We start from the raw sequence: 22,598 nt of genomic DNA, 5'->3' as shown, positions 1-22,598 counted from the left end.
TTCCAATCGATACTTCAATTTTCTCTATTTTGTATCGCAGCATTCGCCAACTTTTTTCTTGTTGTTTGTTGCCAATAAATATTGCTAAGTATCTTGTAGCACATTATCTTCTTGTTCATACCCAAGGGTTTCATGCGAATGCAAATGTGTTTTTAATCACACGAAAGCGTCGCTTTCCAACACTGATACGCTGCGAACAGCTGATCGGCAGATGTTTTGTATTACATCACTAATGACTGACTGACTGAATTTAGACAAGGTCCCAGGTTTGATTTTCCGTGAGCAAGGGTCGCCGAGAAACCGAAGACGACGATTTCCAAGGGCCGGGCAATGGCAGAAGAAGTGGGGGACTGATTCCTCCTGCAGAAGTCATTGCGAGGGATTGACAGTCCAGAGGCTTGAATGCCCATCTGGCAGTGTCCCGTGATGGGACTTGTACACTACTGAGTCTATACAATGACCCATTAATATTCCAAAAAATGTAGATTGTCGAATAAAATCTTTATGACTTCTTCTCCAGTGGCCAATCAGTTCCAGCACATCGGACTGCCCACACAAGCGACTTCCCTTTTGCTTCTTTAGACTCTTTTTAGCTGCTGTTTCAGCGCTGAAATTGGTTAACTTAATATGGGAGTAAACACACACACACACAGTGTCGTATATAAGCCTGAACCCCTGCGCATACTTGACATAGTTGCTGTTGAAATACCGCAGACGGGGAACAAAAACCCAAAGTCCAATTAAAATTTAACTACATCAAAGTAGCAGCAGCAGCAGCAGCAGTGGCAGTGGCAGTGGCGTCGTCCAGTAGCCCTGTATTAGATGATACTGCGACACCCACACATGTGCCCATATAACCCTAATACACCCACACAGACACAGGCAGAGGCACAGACACACGCACATATTCTATATATACATTTAGCCATAACATTTAACAAGTTTAGTATCTGGGTTTCCCATTTTTTGCCACTCATTCCGAGAGGATTCGATGGGAGCCCAACAGCTGGACACATACCAAACTATGGCTGCGAAACCGCCGCCCCCCTTACACAGATACTGTCACACAAGGGTGGCTCTTCACGTCCAGTGCGTGTGTGTGTGTGTGTGTGTGTGTGTGTGTACCTATGGCATGTCGAAAATTGCGCAGCTTTACGGCAAATGCCGCAAATTGAAACAATTTACATGTTGTACATGTGTGCTGTCCGGATCAGATCGGGTCAGGAGCGCGCAACTGGAGACTGGAGGCTGGAGGCTGGAGCAGGACTGGGAAGAGGTCATCAAAGGGTTAAACTTGCGTGTAACCCATCGCCATCGCCTCCATGGTCCTTGTCTATCGATACCCGGTTGCCGTTTTAACAGAAACCATGAATTTTGATTTAGCCACCCATTCCAGACCCCGGACCAGGGTTCAGGCTTCTGATGAGAAAACAAAAACAAAAAAATGAGTCTGAACCAAGAGGCAGTGGGGCATGGGGCAGCAGCAGCAACAACAATGAGGTGACAAACCGCGCGTGACTCGTTCGCTCAGGTTCGTGATGGTGGCAGTGGCAGGAACTTCTGGGTGACGGCAAGCGCGGATTATGGCGCGTTTGTCGAGCACTTGCCGCTGATTTTTTTCGCTCTTCTCGCATTCTCTTTTATTGTCTCTATGGATGGTCAGATGGCCAGGCACTCTGACCGTTCGTTTAGGCCGTAGAAGCTGTTGAATGACCTGCAAAATGGCCAACTATTGGTGGCTGGTGACCCCGATTGTTGGGCCTTTCCTAGGCTTCCCTCTTAAGAACATTAGTTCGAGTTCTTCTACAGCAAAGCTGGCCTGGTTTATTATAGGGGGCCATCCCCGGCGTGCCCTCGGCTCACTCGCTTCGCCCGCTCGGGAAAATGAAGGTGATCCGTCAGCCTCGGATAGCTGGAGCCACTTCTTTGCCTTAAATTAAGAGTCCAGTCTGCTGCCCCGCCCCCTTCACCGCTTATTTTGAGCTCGGTAATAACCTTTATAAAGTAAATTTACAATAAAAGGCAGGAAAACGAAATGAAAGGCAAATGACGTTGGCGACTGGCGACTGACGACACCGCACCACGCACCACGCACCACGCCCCATACCCATTTGCATATCTCTATAGGTCTTTCTCCCCCCAACCTTTCTCCTTTCTCCTTTTGCACTCTGTTCCTCCTTCTTTTTTTTGTTTTTATGCTTTCTCCCTCTCTCTGTGTGTGTGTGTGTGTGTGTGTGTGGGATGTGTTGTCTGGATTCGCGGCGACACGTTTGGCTTCCGTTGGATTTTTGCCGCGATTTCCTCTTTGGCATTGTTCCTTCTTGTTCCTCTTTCTCCTTCTCCTTTTGCTTCTCTTTTGTGTGACAGGCACGGTTATTTGGTGTCCTGCTTTTTTCACAGCTTTTCATGCCCGGTTTTGTTCGCTTTTTTCTTCTTTTCGTTGGCAACGCTGTTGGCCAAAAGTCAACCCATGAGCTGTGGCATTTTTAAGTAATTTTTATCGGTCAGCAATGTGGGGTCGGCTGTCTGGGAGTGGGAAAAGCCCTGCGGGTACGCGAGAATGGACAACGAGTGGAGAACGACGACATGGGGCAAGGAGGTCGAGATTGAGATTGAGCAGGGTCGAGGGTGGAGAGCATCTATACTGGTGTGCATCTATAAGTGTTACCGAAAAACATTTCCAGTTACGAAATTTTAAAGTTGTTCTGCGAGGAATCATTTAGCCAAAAGAACAACAGCGTATGCGGTCGGGTCAATCTTCCCCCACCACCAGAGGATTTCTTTGTATCTGTGTCTGTGCCTCCAGGTTAATCTTCAGTTCTATGAGCATCTGTATCTGTGGCTCCATTTACTGCTTTAGATCCACCTGTATATCCGGCTATCTCTCTCTTTTTGTGGCATCTGCAGCTGCCTTTCTCCTTTGCACTTCGGGACATGCGTCCAGCATGTCGACAAGTGACAAAATATGCAAGTATCAAACCACAAATTCTCACCCGTGAGTCCACAATCATTTTGACACTGGTTACGGGGTGACGTGTCCCTTGTCCGGGGTGCTGCTGCTGCGTGCTGCGTGCCACTACCCACATGTGCCACATGTGCCACATGCCACACACCCACCCCGACAACCCACACATGAGGCACAAACGCATCCCGCATCGCAACCGGCGCGGATGTCGACTAGATTTGCGTTTCGTTTGGATAGTGCTGCATGCCAGGACATTTCCACACTTCACTCCCGCACACACAAGCACACATACATGTGTATGTATGTGTATATGCCGAGGAGAGCAATGAAGTCCTTTGCAGGAAATTGAAAAGTGCAGCGCAAATTGCGTTCCGCACACACACACACCTCTGATCCCATTCCAAGTGCCTTGTGCTCGTAGTCTTCCTGGTGCTCGTCCGCGTCCTGTTCCAAACCGAGAGAGCCGTCTGAAGCCGTCCCCGTCGAGTGGTTGACAATTGATTTGTGTTTATGGTTGCCATGCCCAGGGCATGCCTGGCCTGCATTGACCTGCAGTTTGGCTCTGGACCTGGACCTGGACCTGGAACTGGGCTTCTGCTTCTGCTTCTGCCTCTGGTTTGGTGACCATGTAATATGCCATTTTGGTACTGTGATTTAAAGACATTAACCTGGGTTAGCTCGCAAATTTTATGGCATGCGACACGACAAGTTGAAATGAAGTTGCTCGGGATGGATTCGCATCGGGGCGATTGATGACCTTATCAACTTGGGGACCCCACAAACATTGACTGCCTTAGTCGTTCTCTCTCTCTCTCTCTCTCCCCCTCTCCAGTACGTGGCTAGATCATTAAGTGTTCTCGTCATTGGATCAATTGGTTTAGATCCTTCTTGATATTCACTCATCCCTTAATCCACCTTTTCAAAATGTGTTTTAACTTCGTGGACTTCGTGAACCATTTTAAAGCCCAAGTATTAGGCAGTACTTTAAGTAGTATTTGGTATTGATAAAAGCGACGATAGGCCGGAATGAGTAGATCACTTCCTTATACTTGAATTTTCCAATATACCCCCAACATCCTCCCCTTTTACAATACACTTACATATATACTAAGAAGTGCTTGTTTAATTATAATGTTAAATGTTTAAGTACAATTCCAAAAAGGTCAAAACAATCATTGTTTAGTGTAATAATTTTCAATAATAAAAGGCCAAGGCTATGGTGGTATAGTAGAGGCTTGGGTCACTGTCCTCTGTGGTTCCTAGGCACTGTTTCTGTTCTCGAAACAAATTTATTCAATTTAAGTGTACTCGTAATTAAGTGTTAACGAAAAAACCGTATTACAACTACAAACTTTGGCGGGCCTTGCGTGCTGGGGTGTCCCTTAGATTGTATCGGTGACGGGGCATCGGCTTTTGGTTACGGCCACGGCGTGACATCAGAACGAAGAGAATGCAGATTAGAAAGATCACAGCTGCTCCCCACTCCAAAGTAGTGGAATGCTCCTGCACCATGGCCAGGACCTTTCCAGCATAGTCGCCAATAGCCACCAGAGATGTTTTGTAGGAGTCCATGGTAGTGTGGAATAATATTTTATTCAATTTTTGATTTTATTTTGTGTGTGCTGTGCTGTGCTGTGCTGTGATGTGCTTTGCCCTCAAAGCTGTAGAAGTTTATTGTAATGACTGCTTTTCGGAGCTGAATTGATTTTATTTTGTTGAAAATTTAAAGGAAATGTGCGATCTATGTAGCCTATCATGCACTGACAAATTGTCAACCAATATTTAACAAAATATACATATATGACCCTCAAGGCCTTAAAGACCCTTATAATGTTAGCAGATATGGTCATCTGATTGATTTTATTATTCTGTATCGTCTCCACACCTTAGAAGTATTATGCCGCATGCAAAATGTATGCACATTTTATTTGATATCCAGGCCTACAAAATGACTGTCACACATGGGGATCTATGGGGAGTATGTATAAGTTGCTATTCCGTCTTAATCTCTTCTTTATATTCTTGCAGCACTATCCACGGTCTTCAAAAGGCAATTTGCTTGAATTCCAACCGACGGTGCGATTAACAGAAGACAAAATTGTGCGATTAAAAAAAGTGCAGGCTCACGCTCAGGGGCAACTGGAGCAGTTTGAGCAGCAGCAGCCACATCCACATCCACATCCAGAACAGCCGCAGCCGCAGCCGCAGCAGCACCACTTGCAACAGCAGCCGCAGCAGCAGTTACACCAACACTATAATCACAACAACCACTTTAATAACACCAATAGCAACAGCAACAACAATCACTTTAACAGCCCCAACAGCAACACAAACAACAATTACAAAATGCATCTAACAACAACCACCACCAATTCGACGGCATCCAATGCCAACAACAACAACAACAATTCGACAACAAACAACAACAACAACTCAACAACAAACAACAACAATAACAGTTCAACAGCGAACAACAACACGAGTAACACCAATGGCACCAACAACACCAACACCAACAACAACAACACGGAGCAGAACACACCACCCACACCCGCCCAATTATTGAACGAGGCATACACGAAAATGACGTCGGACATCCTGGCCGAACGGACCCTCGGTGACTTCCTCACCGAACACCCCGGCGAGCTGATCCGCACGAGCAGTCCGCTGTTCGTCTGCACCGTCCTACCGCCGCACTGGCGGTCCAACAAGACACTGCCGGTGGCCTTCAAGGTGGTGTCGCTAGGCGATATCATGGACGGCACCATGGTCACGGTGCGGGCCGGCAACGATGAGAACTACTGCGCCGAGCTGCGCAACTGCACGGCGGTGATGAAGAACCAGGTGGCCAAGTTCAATGATCTCCGGTTTGTGGGCAGGAGTGGCAGAGGTTAGTATTAAGTATTAAGTTCTTATGTATATGCAATGTCCCTGTCCCTGTTCCTGTTCCTGTGCTTCTCATACATCTCAAGGCGTCCTTAACGTATACTCAACATACCTTCTGCCCCTAATCGCATCGATTCGTTGAGGTTCAGATCATCTTTGATTTAAAAAAATCTAGCTCCTACCGCAAATATGCTACTCTCTTTTAGATCAATGGATATCCTTATATCCTTATATCCACGCTATATCTCAGTGATACGGCAGCCGATCGAGGCGTGGCATGTCTTTTTATGGTAAAGAGAGTCCTGCCTGTCGACTGCCATCCGAAAAAGGGACATCCATTTGTTCACGATTTTTGCAAAAAATCATGATGGTTACATCAATAAATTTGCCAAAAATCGGCCTCCTTTCCGAAGTCGAGATTTTGATGGCAGTCGACAGGCAGGATTCCCACGGTCCTGAAAGAGTAGGTCCTGTACCGATCTGGCCCTATTTGCTTGAGATATAGCCTTCCGAAGATTTGGATGTGCATTTGTATCTTTGAGATAGTGGTTTTCCGGCACGCTATATCTCAGTGATACGGCAGCCGATCGAGGCGTGGCATGTCTTTTTATGGTAAAGAGAGTCCTGCCTGTCGACTGCCATCCGAAAAAGGGACATCCATTTTTCTCACGATTTTTGCAAAAAATCATGATGGTTACATCAATAAATTTGCCAAAAATCGGCCTCCTTTCCGAAGTCGAGATTTTGATGGCAGTCGACAGGCAGGATTCCCACGGTCCTGGGAGAGTAGGTCCTGTACCGATCTGGCCCAATTTGCTTGAGATATAGCCTTCCGAAGATTTGGATGTGCATTTGTATCTTTGAAATAGTGGTTTTCCGGCACGCTATATCTCAGTGATACGGCATCCGATCGGGGCGTGGCAACTCTTTTTATGGTAAAGAGAGTCCTGCCTGTCGACTGCCATCCGAAAAAGGGGCATCCATTTTTTCACGATTTTTGCAAAAATTCAGGATGGTTACATCATTAAATTTGCCAAAAATCGGCCTCCTTTCCGAAGTCGAGATTTTGATGGCACTCGACAGGCAGGACTCCCACGGTCTTGGGAGAGTAAGTCCTGTACCGATCTGCCCTATTTGGTTGAGATAAAGCCTTCCGAAGATTTGGATGTGCATATCTTTCAGATACTGGTTTTTCTGCATATCTTTCTGCATTTCTATATCTCAGTGATACGGCAGCCGATCGAGGCGTGGCATGTCTTTTTATGGTAAAGAGAGTCCTGCCTGTCGACTGCCATCCGAAAAAGGGATATCCATTTTTTCACGATTTTCGCAAAAAATCATGATGGTTATAGCAATGTCCCTGTCCCTGTCCCTGTTCCTGTTCCTGTGCTTCTCATACATCTCAAGGCGTCCTTAACGTATACTCAACATAACTTCTGCCCCTAATCGCATCGATTCGTTGAGGTTCAGATCATCTTTGATTTAAAAAAATCTAGCTCCTACCGCAAATATGCTACTCTCTTTTAGATCAATGGATATCCTTACTCCCGGTCATCCTTTCATGCTTGGATCGGCTAAGAGCTGCTCGAATAATCTGTATCTTGTGACCACTGCAACCTCTGTCTCCAGCTACATTAATCTCTGAGGGACGTCCCCTTCAAGAGAACGCCTCTTCCATCTACAGTTTACAGTTAATCTCTGCTCTTTACGCAAGGACGCAAAAGTTTTTTCGCCAAGTGGCGCCTCTTATTGGCCCTTGTCAGCACTTGAGGACCGCCCAACCCTGTCCCAGCCAAACCAAACCCAACCCAACCCCTTGACTGCACTCGAAACAATTTGTTCAATTATCGCCCAGAGTCGCGTCGAGTTCGCCGAGTGGCAAAACTTTTGCCAGCTCCTGCTCCGGCTTTGGCTCCTGCTTCAGTTCCTGTTGCTCTGTGGCCCCCCTGGTGTGCTCGACTCGCTTTTGTATTATTCCGGGGCACTTTTTGCATTGCTGTCATCTTTTTTTCGGTTCATTTTCTTCCTTCTTTTTTTTTGTGCTTTCTGTTGTCAGTTGTTGGTTTTTGTGCTCGACAGGCTTTTGTATCCTTTTAACCGCTTGTTAAGCGCTGCACAAATTGTCAGCAGTTCATCAGTGGTCGCCATCGCTTCCATTCATAGAATACAAGCGGATTCCTCTGCTCCATTTTATTTTTGTTCCGCCTTTTTTTGTTGGTTGGTGCTTTGTCTTAAAGTGTTTAATAAACTGTCAGAATGGAATGGAACTGAAATGAACTGAATGCCGGAAATGTAGAGAATGGATTGAGCCTAAGGAGACCCCACAAAGCACCGAATTAATGTGGGATTCATTGCGGAGTAATTCCAATATTAAATCGCCTAAATCATTTTCGTAGTATCGTTGAATTCTGAAGAAGTTCTTTCCTCCAGTTGTGCATATATTGTTCCCCTTTTAAAGACTCTTTCGTGGTATCCATTAATCACTTGAACAATCAGCAAATGCAGAGCTAGGACTAGGACGTTGGCCATTTCAGGAGGCCAAGAAATGGTGGGAATGCAGCGGTGGCGGTGGCCGATGGGCGATGATGGGCTTACGCATCCGCTGCGGTAGAACCGCAAAAACCAAAGCCTCAACCAAAGAGGAAGTCGGCGGAGATAGGGAGACGTTCAGAGGGGGGCGACAAGCGGTTTTTGGTGGAGGTGCAGGGGCGCAGCGAATGGATGTCTGCGATTCATTCATTGTCATCATTCGGCCAATGCCAAATGGATATGTGTCCACGTCTATCAGTCACTCCTTCTCTTCACTCTGAGGGCTTTTGTCCATCAGTTTGCCCTCTCTCATACTTTGTGTCATTCGTTTTCCTCTCGTCCATCTTCCATCCCAGCTTTTTCACTTGTATTTCACATTTTCCCAGCGTGCTTGCTCCATTTCCATTTCCATATCCAAATCCCAACTCCGCTCACCAGTTTCCCCAAACGTCGTTTCCCGCATTGAGGCGTTTTAATTGTAAACTTCCCATTCCCATTCCCCATGCCCGACAGGGCGCATGAGACCATATATTCATCATCTTGCATCCATCTTTGCCTACTCCCCCTTCCGGGCTTTCCCATTTTGTGGCCTTTGGCCTATGGTTTTCCTTTCACTAGGCCTCCTATGGGTGCAGGCATAATTTCAATCGAATCTTCAGCTCTTCCCTGCACCAATTAGGCGTTTGAGTGATTTACGCGATTTGACGCGACTGGGGACGCCATTTTGTTTGGTCTGGTGCTGGCTCTGCTCCTGCTGTTGCTTCCGTCTAATTACAATAACAAATGCATAGTGCAACAGTACATTAGCTAGACCGCCGGACGGATGCCGAGGCTCGGGGCTCAGGGCTCGGGACTCGGGACTAGGGACTCGGGTCAGGGTCTGGGTCTGGGTCTGTCATGCAATTTAATTACCCGGCCATCGATTTATTTGGGGGCTCAGCGCCCTGCGTTAGGCTACACTTTTAATTAGCAAAGTGCCATGCACATGCACGCACACGCACACGCACACACACCCACTGCCACACCCACTGCCACACCCACTGCCACACCGACGATGATGATGGGGAATTTGATTGTGGGCAGGTGGTGGAGGGGGGAGCTACATGTTGGGCTCCCTTCGGTGCCAGTTGCCGCCTGTTACGCGCCCCTCTCCCTTCTTTTTTTTGGCTGTGCGTCAATAAATCGCTCAGCAGAACATACGTGAAACAGAGAGAAAATCCAATGGAAAAACATTTCCGCCTAATCGAGAGCAGAAGTTAGCCGAGCCCCCTGCGCCTTCGCTTGAGGTTTTTATTTACACAATTCTTGAGCCATTTAAGACGGCCCCAAAACAGCCGCAAAATGAACTGAGCCAAGAACTCCAAGACCCAAGACTCCCTAAGACAAACAGATTTGCTACCCGAACATTGGGGACAAAAGACACTGTGGGAGCGACCCGAGCCGACCCCAATACCAGACCCAATTCCCACAACCCACCCAAAGATAAATGCCTGGCAAAAGTCGAGGCGTTAAAAAGGCAAAGAAAGAGGGCCGACAGCACGACAAAGCAGCTGCCGAAAAAAAGGGAAACTTTTGCCAGCCACTGACACCTTATCCTGTGAAAAGGACACGCCTGTCTTAACTCAGCCAGGGAACGGGTGGGGGAGCCAGTGGGGGAGTCATGGCAAATTGTGCACAATTTGCCGTTGGCTTTCCTTTTTCTATTTATGTCTTCTTGCCTCGATTTATTTTTCTTTTTCTTTTTTTTTTTTTTTTTGTTCCTCAGCATTTTGTTCTCGTGCTAAAAGTTGGCAATTGTGTGAGGCAGATTCGGTCGGGGGAGATTGGGGTAGGGGGAAAGCAACAGGCAGAAGGCAGAAGACAATGGTGCAATTTATAAATATGATGGGCTGATGGGTTTCAGTGTGGGGCACACAAAGAATTGTATGGGATTGGATTGCGTTGAAAGGTAATTTCAAATTATTCACACGGAAAGGAGAGTCTTAATGGGTTGGCCACTAATTAATAAGCCTGTATCTAGCAGAGCTCTATGGCACCTGCCACCAAAGGCTAGACTCGGGCTTTATGGCATCTGGTCTTATAGCTTCGGATGATCATAATAAAGCAAATCTTCAGAGGCAAACAATAATGGATTTAATAAAATCAGTATCCGTGGCACTATCCCCAGCTTCATGACAACACAATCAATCATCTGAACACATTTTCTTCAGGTAAATACACACAAGAAATCAACAGGCAAACAAATGTGAAAAAAAGAAAATAAAAGAAAACAGCAGAAGATGAAAACCAAAGAAGCCGCAAAATGATTTTCTTTTCGTGTTGAACCGACTTGTTGGCTGACTTGAAAAGCATTTAAGGGCTTAGTGTTTGGCTTGAGAGACTTCAGTCAGGTAAATCGCCGAAAAGATACCCGATACTTGGTTGGGATTTTAAGAGTAGTATTACGCACTCAAGGTTGTATTGTCTTTCCAGCCATCAGATGAATGTTTGCCAACCTGAACAAATATTTGTGCAAAAGGTTGCTTTTGGGGGAAATATGGAGCAAAAATTTTAATTGCAAATAATCCGTAAATTGAATAACGTACGCCCCACACCGATTACGTGGTGGGGGAAGAGCACCAGCAGCAGCATCGACGGAAACTGGCAGCAGGTTGGAGGTAGGGTGGTATGTCTTGGGGGTTCGTTGTTGTTTCTTGGTGATTTGTGACACGGCCACAAGTATTGACAGATGTGATAGGTGTGGGGGTGTGTGTCTTATGGCAGAGCCTACCCCTTATCCATACTCATATATGTATATGTGTATGTATTTGTCGCCTGTCAGCATACCTCTACGAACGACAATCCCCAACCAGCTACACGTGTGTGTGGGTGTGTGTGTGCTTTCATTACCCCCAAATTGATTTATGACGCCTGTGCCTCGGCAAATTGCCAAGGATTTGGCAAGCAGGGATTTCAAGTTATTTGTCAACAGGATTTGATTTTAAATGTCGCAACAAACGGAAGTGTTCTGCTCCTCAAGTGTTGATGTTTCTATTTGTCGGAGTCCGTGGAGGAGTGGGAGGTGTGTGGGGGTCGGGATTAAGATGAATGTGTTCTGGCGGTGGGACAGGTCGCAGGATTAGGCATCGTTGAAATTGGGTCAGGGGCCAAACGCTTGGTTAGGTGAAATCTACTTAAAAATCAAATAAGTACAGATATGGGAAACCATAAACCGATAAACGTACCGGATAAACGGAAAGAAAGAAAGAAAACTATAATAATTCCTATCCTTGCTTTTTACAGAAGAATATATATTTTTTTATTCCAAAAATACTCAAAAAATTGAAGGCATTTTCTAAATTGAAAGACACAATATATATATATTATATTTTTATATACGCCTTTCAAGGCCTTTCAGTAACAGGCTTTGCATGATTTCCCATGTTTAAAATCAGAAATCGAATTAAAGACACGTTTCTTTGTCTCTCTTAAACGATCGATTATATCACTCCCGTACCCCGTACCCCGTATCCCGTACTGTCGGTTTCCCAGGGCCAAACCCATCGAAAGTGGCAAAGAATTGCGCAACAATGAACTGCACTTGATGGCAGTAAACACAAAAGTGTTTTCTCATTTCACCGCCCCTCACGCCCCGCCCCTCGAGACGGCCCGAGAAGGACTACCAATTCATTTTTTATGCAGGAAGGTTAAAGGTGGCGGTGGCCCGCCCAAGACATAAGCCGAGGAAGACAATGCAGGGGGGCGGGGAGGGCCCAGTGGAGTGTGCCAGGGAACATGTGTAAGCCATTGCCTCTGTGTCAGTGTCTGTGTCTGTGTGTGTCTGTTCGAATACTCCTCGTATGTGTGTGTGTGTGTGTGTGTGTGGGCGTCGGCGGTTTATTTGTATGTGTCGAAATGATTTACGCTTTGTTTGTCAACTTAAAAAGCAAACCCCACTCCACAGGCTCACAGATTCACAGATTCACAGATCCACAGATCATTTCCCCCACTGCTCTGCTCCGCGTTGTCATAGACAAGACAGGAAATGGAAGAAGTGCCAGCATCTCAAGGAGCCCGAAATGCTTTTAATTGAATCCCGGAACGGGGTCTGGCTGGCGACAAAGAGTGCGGCAAGAGCGTGTCTCCGCGTGGGCCTGGCAACACTTGACAATGACACAAAAGGCGTGCCCCAAAAAAATGGGTGGGGAGACGAGGAGCGAAGCAAGTTAATTAAAAGAAAACTGCGGCCCAAATGAAATAAATCTTGGTAAAAAAAAAAAAGGAAACTTGTTTGCAGAACATTCACATGTGAGAGGGCGGCAGAACAGGAGCGAGAGGCCTTTTTGTTGACAGACTAAAATCAGTTTAAATTGTAATTAATTCTTTATTTTAGATGTGAGGAGAGTGTGCGGGGCATCAAGTTAAGGAAAAAAGGTATTTGTGGTGTCACAGGTGCTCTGCAGTGGCAAGTACGGGGGAAAATAATGAACGAGCATAACAAAAACAAGCTAAAGCGACAATAGTAGAAGAATAATTAAATAATGCTTTTAAAAAAAAGTGCTGCCTTATTAACGATTGACGGAGAACAAGTCTGTGGTCTAGTGCTGGGGCACATCCCGCACAATATGTATGGTATATCGTATATATCGTACATATCTACGAGAGCCCTTCTCTCGAATTGAATCCATTCCGTAGGATATTCGATCGTAATTTTTACTGTGTCAAATCCGAAAATTTCTATTTTGCCTCACGCTCACTCTCTATTTGAAAATCTCCTGTATCATTATACCTAGCATAGATGGCAATTCTCAACAGGCTCTAGCCTAAAAATAACGTATACGCACCGTGTGGCAGGACAGAAGTACAACACTTTGCCTTCGACTCAGTCGCGTCTTAGTTGGTCTCAATTCGCCGATGGAAGCATTCCGCGAGGAGTATAACGATATACTTCTAATTTTTTTGAAAGTTGCCTGGCAGTTTTATCGAAGATCCATGCATACGCAAATATGCAACACCAAATGGTGTTACACACGAAAATGTTTTGCTCTGAAAAGTAGATATCCCAAGCGGATTAAAACTAGAGAAAACTTTCTGGAACACTATGCTAAATCAGTCCTGAAAAGCGCATTCGAATTTGGAATATTAAAATGGGCAAATGCTGTTTCTTTCAATATGTCTATAAAGAATGTGGCACTAGTGATTTGATTGCTGTATTTAAACTCCGTGGTAGACTAATTTTGATCTAGGCCCCTAAAGACCCCTTAGAATAACAATAATTTACTATCTCTCTACCCTCTACAACCAACCAACACATTGCAGTTTTATGGCCAACATTTTTACGATGTGACAATACCCCAAAAACCAAAAAACATTATTGATTTGCATGTCAGACGCCCATTAGCTGAAGCCATGAAAAGAACCCATAAATTTGTTTGCCGCTTGTTTTCTTTTCTTATCAATTTTGTTGTTGATTTTTGCAGGGAAAAGCTTCACGCTCACCATCACCGTGTCAACGAATCCACCGCATATAGCCACCTACAACAAGGCGATCAAAGTGACTGTCGACGGGCCACGCGAGCCCCGCTCCAAGACAAGTAAGTATGCAAAGAGCCTCGGCCATGAAGCGTTCTGGCAGGGCTCCTCCTCCACTCCTCGATTCCTCTCCTTCACTGTGCAGGCAGATAACTGTATTTCATTTGCAGGACAATGCATAACAATTTATTAGTTGCCAAATAGATAAATTGTCCTTGCAGCTGCAGGCAGCAGTCAGCAGGCAACCCAAACAGAGAGAGTGAGAGACACAGGAGGAGGGAGGCGGACACAGACGTAGAGACACAGGCTCAGAGTACCACTGACTGGGAGTAATTGGGGGCTCAAGTTGAGGTCTTAGCTCCTGCATATGGATAGAGATTTCATTAAAGTTTAGCTCGGCCAGAGATGGCACTCTTTTGGTGCGACATCGAAATGCGTGCAGTGCAACACTATCATCTGTTGCCCCTTATAGTTTCCTATTAAAGATATCCACTAAATTGGAGGCAGATTTCTACGGTATGAGCCACAGTTCGATCACTCTGAAAACTTAATTTGAAAACTCTCCAATGTGAAACTTGAACAACTCTCCGCTCATCTCTGATTGAGTCATGGGGGAAATAGTCGTATTTCTTGGCTATCACTTACTCACTTTCCCAACTGTACCTTTCTCTTTCCCTGTTGGAGATAAAGTTTGGTTCCTAATACCTTGCTTTACACTTTCTCATCTCTCAGCAAATTGCCATTTTCTTTAAGGAATATTCATTAGACAGCTCTATCAGACTCTTCCTCTCTCTCACTCCCATATACATGCCACATACAAGAGCAGCATCCCATTCTACCCATACATATTTATAAGGATGCAAATATTTTACTTTGCATATGTTTTGGGGCCATCAACGCGCTGCGCTACTCGGCTCAGACAGAGGACAAAAGTTTTGCTGGTCTGTGTAATCTGGCTTCGGTCCGAATACGAATACGAATACAAATAGAGCAACAAATTCGGATCCATGAAATGATTTATATGGCCCCAGAGCCAGACGGGTTATATTCCAAGAGGCAGAGACAAAGAGAGAGAGGGAGGGAGACCGTTTTCTGCGGTATTCACACAGATACAAATACATAGAACCCTAGACATAGACAAGGACACACACATGGCTTGTTGTTGGGGGTTTTAAGCTGCCTCTTCAGCAGACAACATCAGACAAAAGGTTATTATTTTATAATGAATACAATCTGCCAGATAACTGCAACTCCTGTTTCGGAGAGGAAGGTTGGAGGTCGTCGAAATAGACCAGAGGACCGGAGAGTTATAGTGGTAAATGTCTCCGGGCTACTTGCCGGGGCAAAGTTTTTTGGGGCCATTGTCATTTCGCACACACACACAGAGAGAGAGAGAGAGAGAAAGCCTTTTGTCAATAGTTTAGTGCAAAAAGGTGTTAAAAACATGGGGTTTCAGGGGGCTCAGAGGAGGCACTAACAGAGTCATAAAGGGTGGTTGAAGGGAGGTCTAGGAGGAGCCATGCCATAACCATTTCTACATCTTAAGTGAATCAAACGCTACAGTTTTCCATTCATCAAGTGCTTGACACTTAAGTTTCTCTCACATCTACACTTTAACAGAAGGACACAAGCCCACACACACATACAAAGAGACACAGACAAATGCAATAAAACCATTTAGTTAAGGACAGATAATTAAAACTGAAAAAAACTTAGTGCTATCCCTTTTAGGACAACAACAGCAGTTCCACTTTGCCTTCGGCCAGCGACCATTCCACTTCTCAACGGATCCCCTATCCGGCTTCCGTATGCCGCCCATTGGCAACTGTCAGAGTAAGTATTTAACTATCATCCACCATCTACCATCCACCGCAATCTCTTCCTTCTATGGTTTTTCTTCAATTTTGTGGAATATGATTTTGTATAATTTTTTTTGTTGGACTTCAAATCGGTAACCGCAGAGCAAAAACATAAACAAAAACACAAACAAAAGTAAAAGCAAAAGCAAAAGTTAAATTTTTGGATGAGGATACGAAGTGCTTGGGTGGTTTGGACATGTGGTGCACCCACAAATGCAACCACAAAAAATCACACAAAAAACCGATTAGCCAGCCAAGCCATTCACATTGCAGGCCAAACAGAATAGACCACCAAAATGCGATATAAAACAAAATTTATTCGCTCTAAGGACATATATAGTAATGCACGAAATTTGATTACAGTTTTGATGAAGAATTTTGGGTTTGCATAGCTTGCAAATCGTTCTCTTTTCAAAGCCTCTGAAGAACGTCCCACACCTTTGGGTTGTACTCACAATTCAAAAGAAATACTCTATTCTGCGATGTGATTTGGAGAAGATTGTTTTGAGCTTTAATCCCATACGAGTATCAGTCTATCAATGAACTTTCAGCTTTCAGTAAATGGCCACAAAAAGTGGCACAAGTGTGACTCATGTGTTAATGAGTAAAAATAACATAACAAATTAAAGAGGACGACAAAAAAAAAATACTTTTTATATGGTTGCTGTTTTTGTTGTTGCCGCTGGGCAACCATTTGAATGTGGTAAAATTGTGGGTCACCTTGCCATAAAGGATTTTTTTTGTCGCTCCGGATAAGTGGGTGTGTCAGTCGGTGTCGGTGTGTATGAGTTGTTGTTAAACTGTTGGCCACTTTATTTAACCAAAAGTTTACTATACAAACAAATAAACGTTGGTCAACACACAATCACATACAGCGACAGGGAGACAGACGGACGGACACTGACAGCAGCCAGTACTGGCGAGTACTGGAGGGGACGAGAGAGCGTATGGCAAAAAAGTCAAAGCCTAAAAAACTGTCTGCCTATTTGTATCTGTGTGTGTGTTGATGTTTTCGTATCCGTGTGCGTAAATCAGAGCTTCGCATACAAATTATGATTGCAATGGAAAAAAAAAACCCAAACTACAAAACATTTTTTTTTGCGCCAGTCAAATATATTTAAATGAATTTATCCAGGCGAATATAAACCATTCTGACGGGACAATCCCTAAGCCATGAATGGAAGAAAAGAGTGCTGCAGTCAGACGAACCTTTGGATACCCTGGGAAATATAATCGGAGTAGTATGATTTTAGTCCTTCGTTGATTCAGATCAGATATATTTACATTATTTACGCTTACCCCCCTCTTCCCTGTGGATAGGGCATTTCAAATAAAATCAATAATTAATCTTGTGGGCGACACGCTTTTTCTGGTTATTTTGCTGTTGTTTATGGTGCTGCGTAGGTGAAATAAATTTAATTGTACATTTTAAAATGCATTTATATTAAATTTGATGTTTCAATTTAAATTGACAATTAATTGCATTACAACAACAGCAACACGAGCAACAAAAACCGTACTAGACATTGTCCATCCCCCGCAGCTGCGGGGCAAACTATCTGCTCCGGGCACAACACCAACAACACCAAAAACAGCAACAACAGCAACAACAGCAACAATAAAAACAAAAAACCATCAGAAACGACAAAAATGATTTCCTCTTTAGAGTTTGATGCTATTAAAAAAAACACACACACACACACAAAAGGGGGGAGAATAATAAAATTAACACATTAATGATATTAAAGCATAAAAAGGCCATAGACAAAGTGTTTAAAAAATTCGCTAAATACAAGCAGGAATAAAAAGCAGAAAAATTAATTGAGTAATTTCGCATCGGAAGAGCTTCACTCCAATGAAAGAACTGTTCATTGACGATGACTCCTGAATGGACACTGAACAGGTATTTCATAAATTACAAGTTTTTTAGTTGCGAGTTCAAGAAATTTGCAAAATCCAATCAATTTATGTAACCAGCGTTCTTTAAAGCTCTGAAATTTCTCAAATTTCCTGCGGCTCTTCTATGGCTCCACCCTCTGGAGCCCGACGGCCCTCTCATTACATTTTTATCAGCCTTTAATTGGTTTTCTGTCAAATTTACCAACACTACTTGTGACCACTTATCTTTCATTACCGCCACTGACCAAAACCATTCCGGTGAGCGCGAAAAAAGCGACCAAGTAAAATAAATAAAAATTACCCATAAATATAAAATGCAACTCAATCAATGCGCAAATTGCCTGCCAATCTGAGCTTGCCTTCACATATCATACCCTGTCCCCTCCCCCTTTCAGCCCCATGGCAGTCCCCGATTCAATCATCTCCGCCCCCCAAGCCGTCGTTGTCTGTCCAATATTTAACCGTCTAGCCCAGTGCACAAATCAAAATGCAAATTGCGCGATTTACAGGATTCTGACATTTGGCCGAGGTAAAAGGCAAGCCACACACACACACACACGAATGCAGACAAGCACACACAGATACTACCTACAGAAGCCATTATATAATGTGTAATTCACATATGTACATATGTGTAAGCCATGTATTGTATGTGTGTACATACAAATGCGTGTATAACACAGACAAGTAAATAATGATTACTGAAAGCGTCTGTTGATACTGATTACCCATAAATTAATTGTAAATATGCAAAAAGCAAAATATTCTGAATTATTTATTAACAAATTTTATTGACAGTCGCTGCTTGACTTAATTACTGGCATATATTTTATTAATTTCGAAAAAAATAATCAGGAAATTGTATGCCTCGAAATGAAGGCACAGAAACAGTAAGGGGAAGGTCTACAGCTGGATATACTCGTACAATATTGATGGAATGGTTTCATTCATGACATTGGCATCTCTAATCCTCTAATACTATCTGATAGATCCATGTGTATGAAATTCTGAGCTGGAAAATACTGCTGGTTGGCTGTTTAATCCTTGGAACCTCTCCCATAACATATCCTTACCTTTCTCTAATGATAAAACGGTCTGCGCTTATCCCGAGCCTATGGCCATTTGATTGTTAATAATTCAGAGCCCAAAAAATGTGCTCAAATAAAGTCAATCAGTGTGACAACAAACAAGCGGACACACACACACACACCCACACCCACACCCACACAACGAGCACAGGGGAGTGCCTGATAGATACGCACACACAGACGGAGATACACACATTTACCGTGAGGCCGTAGCCCACATCCCACATCCCACAACAACAGCAAAAGCAACGAAAAATTGTGCACAAAAAGCCACGTAATTAATGGAGGTAGAAACATTTAAGCCAATAGCATTAATAAAGCCACCACAAAATCAATATCCGGCTACGAAAATGCGCCCGTCGCCTATAAAAACTAATTAATAATTTCCGAATGGGCTATTAATTAAGCCTAATTATCTGTGCATGGGTCCCGGAGACCCGCAAAATGTTGGCCCCATCTCTTTCTCCCTCTCGTTGGCTGTCTCTTTCGGCTTCTGTTTAACCCCCACTGCCCCCCCTGTTCTGTGCGCCGCGGTGTCCTCTATTGCGAATTGCTGAACGATTTCCGACGGTCAGAGACAGGGGACTGGGACTGGGACTGGGACTGGCCCGGCACCGAGACCATTCAATTGATTTGCTTGTAATTTTTTCTCGTATCTCTGCAAAATGGCCAAATCGGTGGTAAAAGGTCCCGCATAATGAGCACCGATGGCTGGGAAATGGTGGGTGTAATGGCGGCAGAGACCTCCAATTAGCGACCCACATGAGCGATACATTTTGGATAGGTGGCCAGAGGGTTCGTCAGATGTTCATTTTGGCCACATCAATTTGGTTTCTAACATAGGAATACACATATTTATTATCCTTTATTTTGGTATTTTTCTTGGGATTATCGCAGCCACAAAAATCACTACAAAATAATAAGCAAAAAATCGTATTATAAATCTAAACATTTGTCGCTTTTCGTGAATTATTTCCATTGTTTATTTCGCTTGCCATTCATTCATCATTCATCAGTCGCTTCTATCGCTTTCTTTTCATTCACTCATTGAATATTCCAAAAAAATACCATATAAATACCAACAACAAAGATGTGTCCCAATTTGGTTTAGGTGCCAGCAACACGCACTGGGGCTATGGATCCGCAGCATCTGCCTACTCTCCGTACTTGGCCAGCAGCGGGCTCTCCTCCTGCACCACCCCCACATCGGCACAGTTCAACAATCCGGCGCTGGGATTCACCTGCTCCTCGAACGATCAGAGCAACAATCAGGACTTTGGCGGCGCCACCAATCGCGACTGTGTGCCAAGTAAGTGGCATTTTATGATTTTATTGCACACCCTTTTAGCGGCCTCGTTGATGGACCTCTTGAGACTCAATTCATGATAAATGATTAATGTTCCTCTTTGCCTTATTCTGATTTTCCTTTTTAGTGCTACCCGATTCGACGGCCAGTGATCTGGACCAGCATCTGAGCAGCCTCGTGGGCTCCACCAGTGGCCAGATGACGCACCACAGCCTCCTGGGCGCCACCGGGCAAACGTCCATCTCCTCGACCGTGAACGGAGCGAGTGCCGGCAGTGCTGGCACCGGCGGCACTGGCGCTGGGGGAGCTGGCAGCGGCGGAGCCGGAGGCAACTCGATCCTGGTGCCGCGCTACCACACCAATGCCAGCAACGACTACAACGTCCACTCCAGCCAGAACGGGCCGCGCAGCCTGAGCGACAGCTCCCAGGCCGAGTCGCCGGTGCAGGAGGATCTGCTCTCAACGAACACCCCCAATCTGGGCAGCGGCACCGGTGGCGGCGGCGGCACAGCCAACGGCGGGGCGGCCAATGGCGGTGCGGGAGCGGCAGGAGGGGGCGCCGGCAGTGCCTCCTCGGCGGGTGCCGCCGCAGCTGTGGGCGTGGGCAATCCAGGCGCCATGCTCGGCGCCAATCAAAACTTCCCGGGCATCGTAAACCAGGCGCAGCACGCCTCGGCCTCGGCCTACGGCGGCGGGGCTGGAGTGGGTGGCGGACACGGCAGTGCCGCGGCAGCAGCGGCCGGATGCAATGGATCGCTGTACCCGGTCCTGCCCGCCAGCCTCCTCTACTCGCAGCTGTACACGGCGGCCAATCAGTCGGCCCACGGCTTCCACTCGCACACGCTACCGGCCCACGCCTCGCCCAACTCCTCGGTGCATGGGGAGCTCCAGAGCGTGATGGATCACATCAGCAATGTGGGGGTGCGCCAGCAGCACAACATCATGGCCGGCGGGGGTGTGACCCATCCGGGCGACCTCACGCTGATCGGCAACTGCGGGGCGTCGGTGAGGAATATCGAGGACGGTAACAGCAATCGTCAGGTGGCCGCCTTAGCTGCCCATCGCGGCCACCACAATCCCACTGACAATGGGGGCAGCGTGTGGAGGCCATATTGAGGTCAGGTTCTGTGGTGCGGCTCTGCGGTTCTATAGTGCGAGGGGCGCGCAGCGGAGACGCAGCACGAGGAGCAGGGGTATGGGTACGGATACGGGTATGGGTATGGGTATGGGGAAGGTCTTGGTCATGGTCTGGGTCTGGGCGTGGGTATGGGTATGGGTATGGGTCTCGGAAATGGCTGCCTCGGTGGCTTCTGATTGTACATACGAGTACATATGTGTTGAACACACGATGGAATCTTTCTGTACATAATGTTTTTTTAACCCAAACACTGACACACACACACACACACACACATACACGCACACATAACACCATATATATATATATATATATATATATAAATACATACAATGAAAATGATCAACTTTTAGTAGAATTTGTTGGAGTTCTCCATGGATCTCTAGAATACTCGTATTATAGTTAAATAAAAACAAAGAAATAAAAAGAAAACTAAGCCAGAACTACTTAGCAAAATGAAGGAGAAGGAAAGGAGGTAGAGCAGGACAGGGAGACGGAGTGCAAGAGCTAGGGAAAATGTTCCGGAGTCTTGCCAAAGGATTTCTCCTTCAGCCGGAACATTTTCCTTCACAATTTTAAACTACGAAACGAAAAGAAACGTAAGAGAAATCTAAGAATCTTAAGCAGCATTGGGTCTGTAATGTGTTTTTTTTTTTGGATTTTTTTTTATCAGGCCCGTGGTATGCCCGAGCCATAAAACTAGTCATATATATAGAAGCGATAAGGAACATATACCAAAAAAGAATACGAGAGAATACCAAAAAGAATACAGATAATACCAAAAGAATACTTAGCAACTTTAAACTAGTGTTAAAGCAAATTGTAAACCATGCAGCCAGCCCTTCGTTGAGTTAGTATTTTTGCCTCGTTTTTGTAAAATATGAATGATCGTCGGATCGGGTGGGATAGGAAAAAGATGGGGTTGGGGATGGGGATGGGATTGGAAGGTATGGGTATGGGAATGGGTATCTATGGGCTTCGTTTTGGGGTAGCGGGGGATTGTAGAGCCGATGTATGTCTGAGTTCCTAAGCCGTAATCCATGTTCGTGAATTTGTTTACTGTTCATTTCATGTAATTCGATATGCGTGTACTTTAAATGTGTATAAACATGTGCAATCTAAGCTTAACTATAAATGTAATCCTAAATATACGAATACGAATACGAGTATGTGCTATATCCATGTATATGTATATGTATATGTATCACGATATCTGTATACTACTTAGCCACAACAGTCTACGAACTCTTGAGAACTCAAATTGTAATTCGGTTTTTTTTTTGGTAGCTCCTAAGTGGAAACAGGAAAATTCCATAAGACATCTTTTGCGGGGGCTCCGGTTAAGGAACGGAACGGAACGGAACGGAACCCCCAGTCCAGAAGAAAAGAATCATTATACGAATTATTATGTACTATG

The 22,598-nt window shown here is 45.1% G+C and overlaps 1 protein-coding gene across 2 annotated transcripts; it reads left to right on the top strand.

Annotated features, from left to right (window-relative positions):
• Nucleotides 1-5,311: 5,311 nt before the first annotated feature.
• LOC6599439 (runt-related transcription factor 3) lies at nt 5,312-21,236 on the top strand. Of its 2 annotated transcripts, none has more exons than XM_002024501.2 (5): nt 5,312-5,855; nt 13,840-13,953; nt 15,623-15,724; nt 19,849-20,046; nt 20,171-21,236. In XM_002024501.2, exons 1-5 carry the CDS (start codon nt 5,312-5,314, stop codon nt 21,157-21,159), a joined length of 1,947 nt encoding a protein of 648 aa, XP_002024537.2. In that variant the 3' UTR covers nt 21,160-21,236. The 2 variants fall into 2 exon arrangements, with proteins under 2 accessions (XP_002024537.2, XP_026847161.1); XM_026991360.1 differs by having other exon boundaries at nt 15,608-15,724.
• The last annotated feature ends 1,362 nt before the right edge of the window (nt 21,237-22,598 follow it).

This window comes from Drosophila persimilis, unplaced genomic scaffold, assembly GCF_003286085.1.
Source record: "Drosophila persimilis strain 14011-0111.01,24,50 unplaced genomic scaffold, DperRS2 tig00000663-arrow-arrow-pilon, whole genome shotgun sequence".
NCBI classification, from domain to species: Eukaryota; Metazoa; Arthropoda; class Insecta; order Diptera; family Drosophilidae; genus Drosophila; species Drosophila persimilis.
This window is presented reverse-complemented; position numbering and strand designations above follow the sequence as displayed.

What these genes read in the sequence shown, in the direction of transcription:
- LOC6599439 (XM_026991360.1), top strand. Translation starts at nt 5,312, where the DNA reads ATGCATCTAACAACAACCACCACCAATTCGACGGCATCCAATGCCAAC. An exon ending in GCCCATTGGCAACTGTCAGA is followed by an intron (nt 15,725 to 19,848) that starts GTAAGTATTTAA and finishes AATTTGGTTTAG; the next exon opens with GTGCCAGCAACACGCACTGG. An exon ending in CAATCGCGACTGTGTGCCAA is followed by an intron (nt 20,047 to 20,170) that starts GTAAGTGGCATT and finishes TTTCCTTTTTAG; the next exon opens with TGCTACCCGATTCGACGGCC.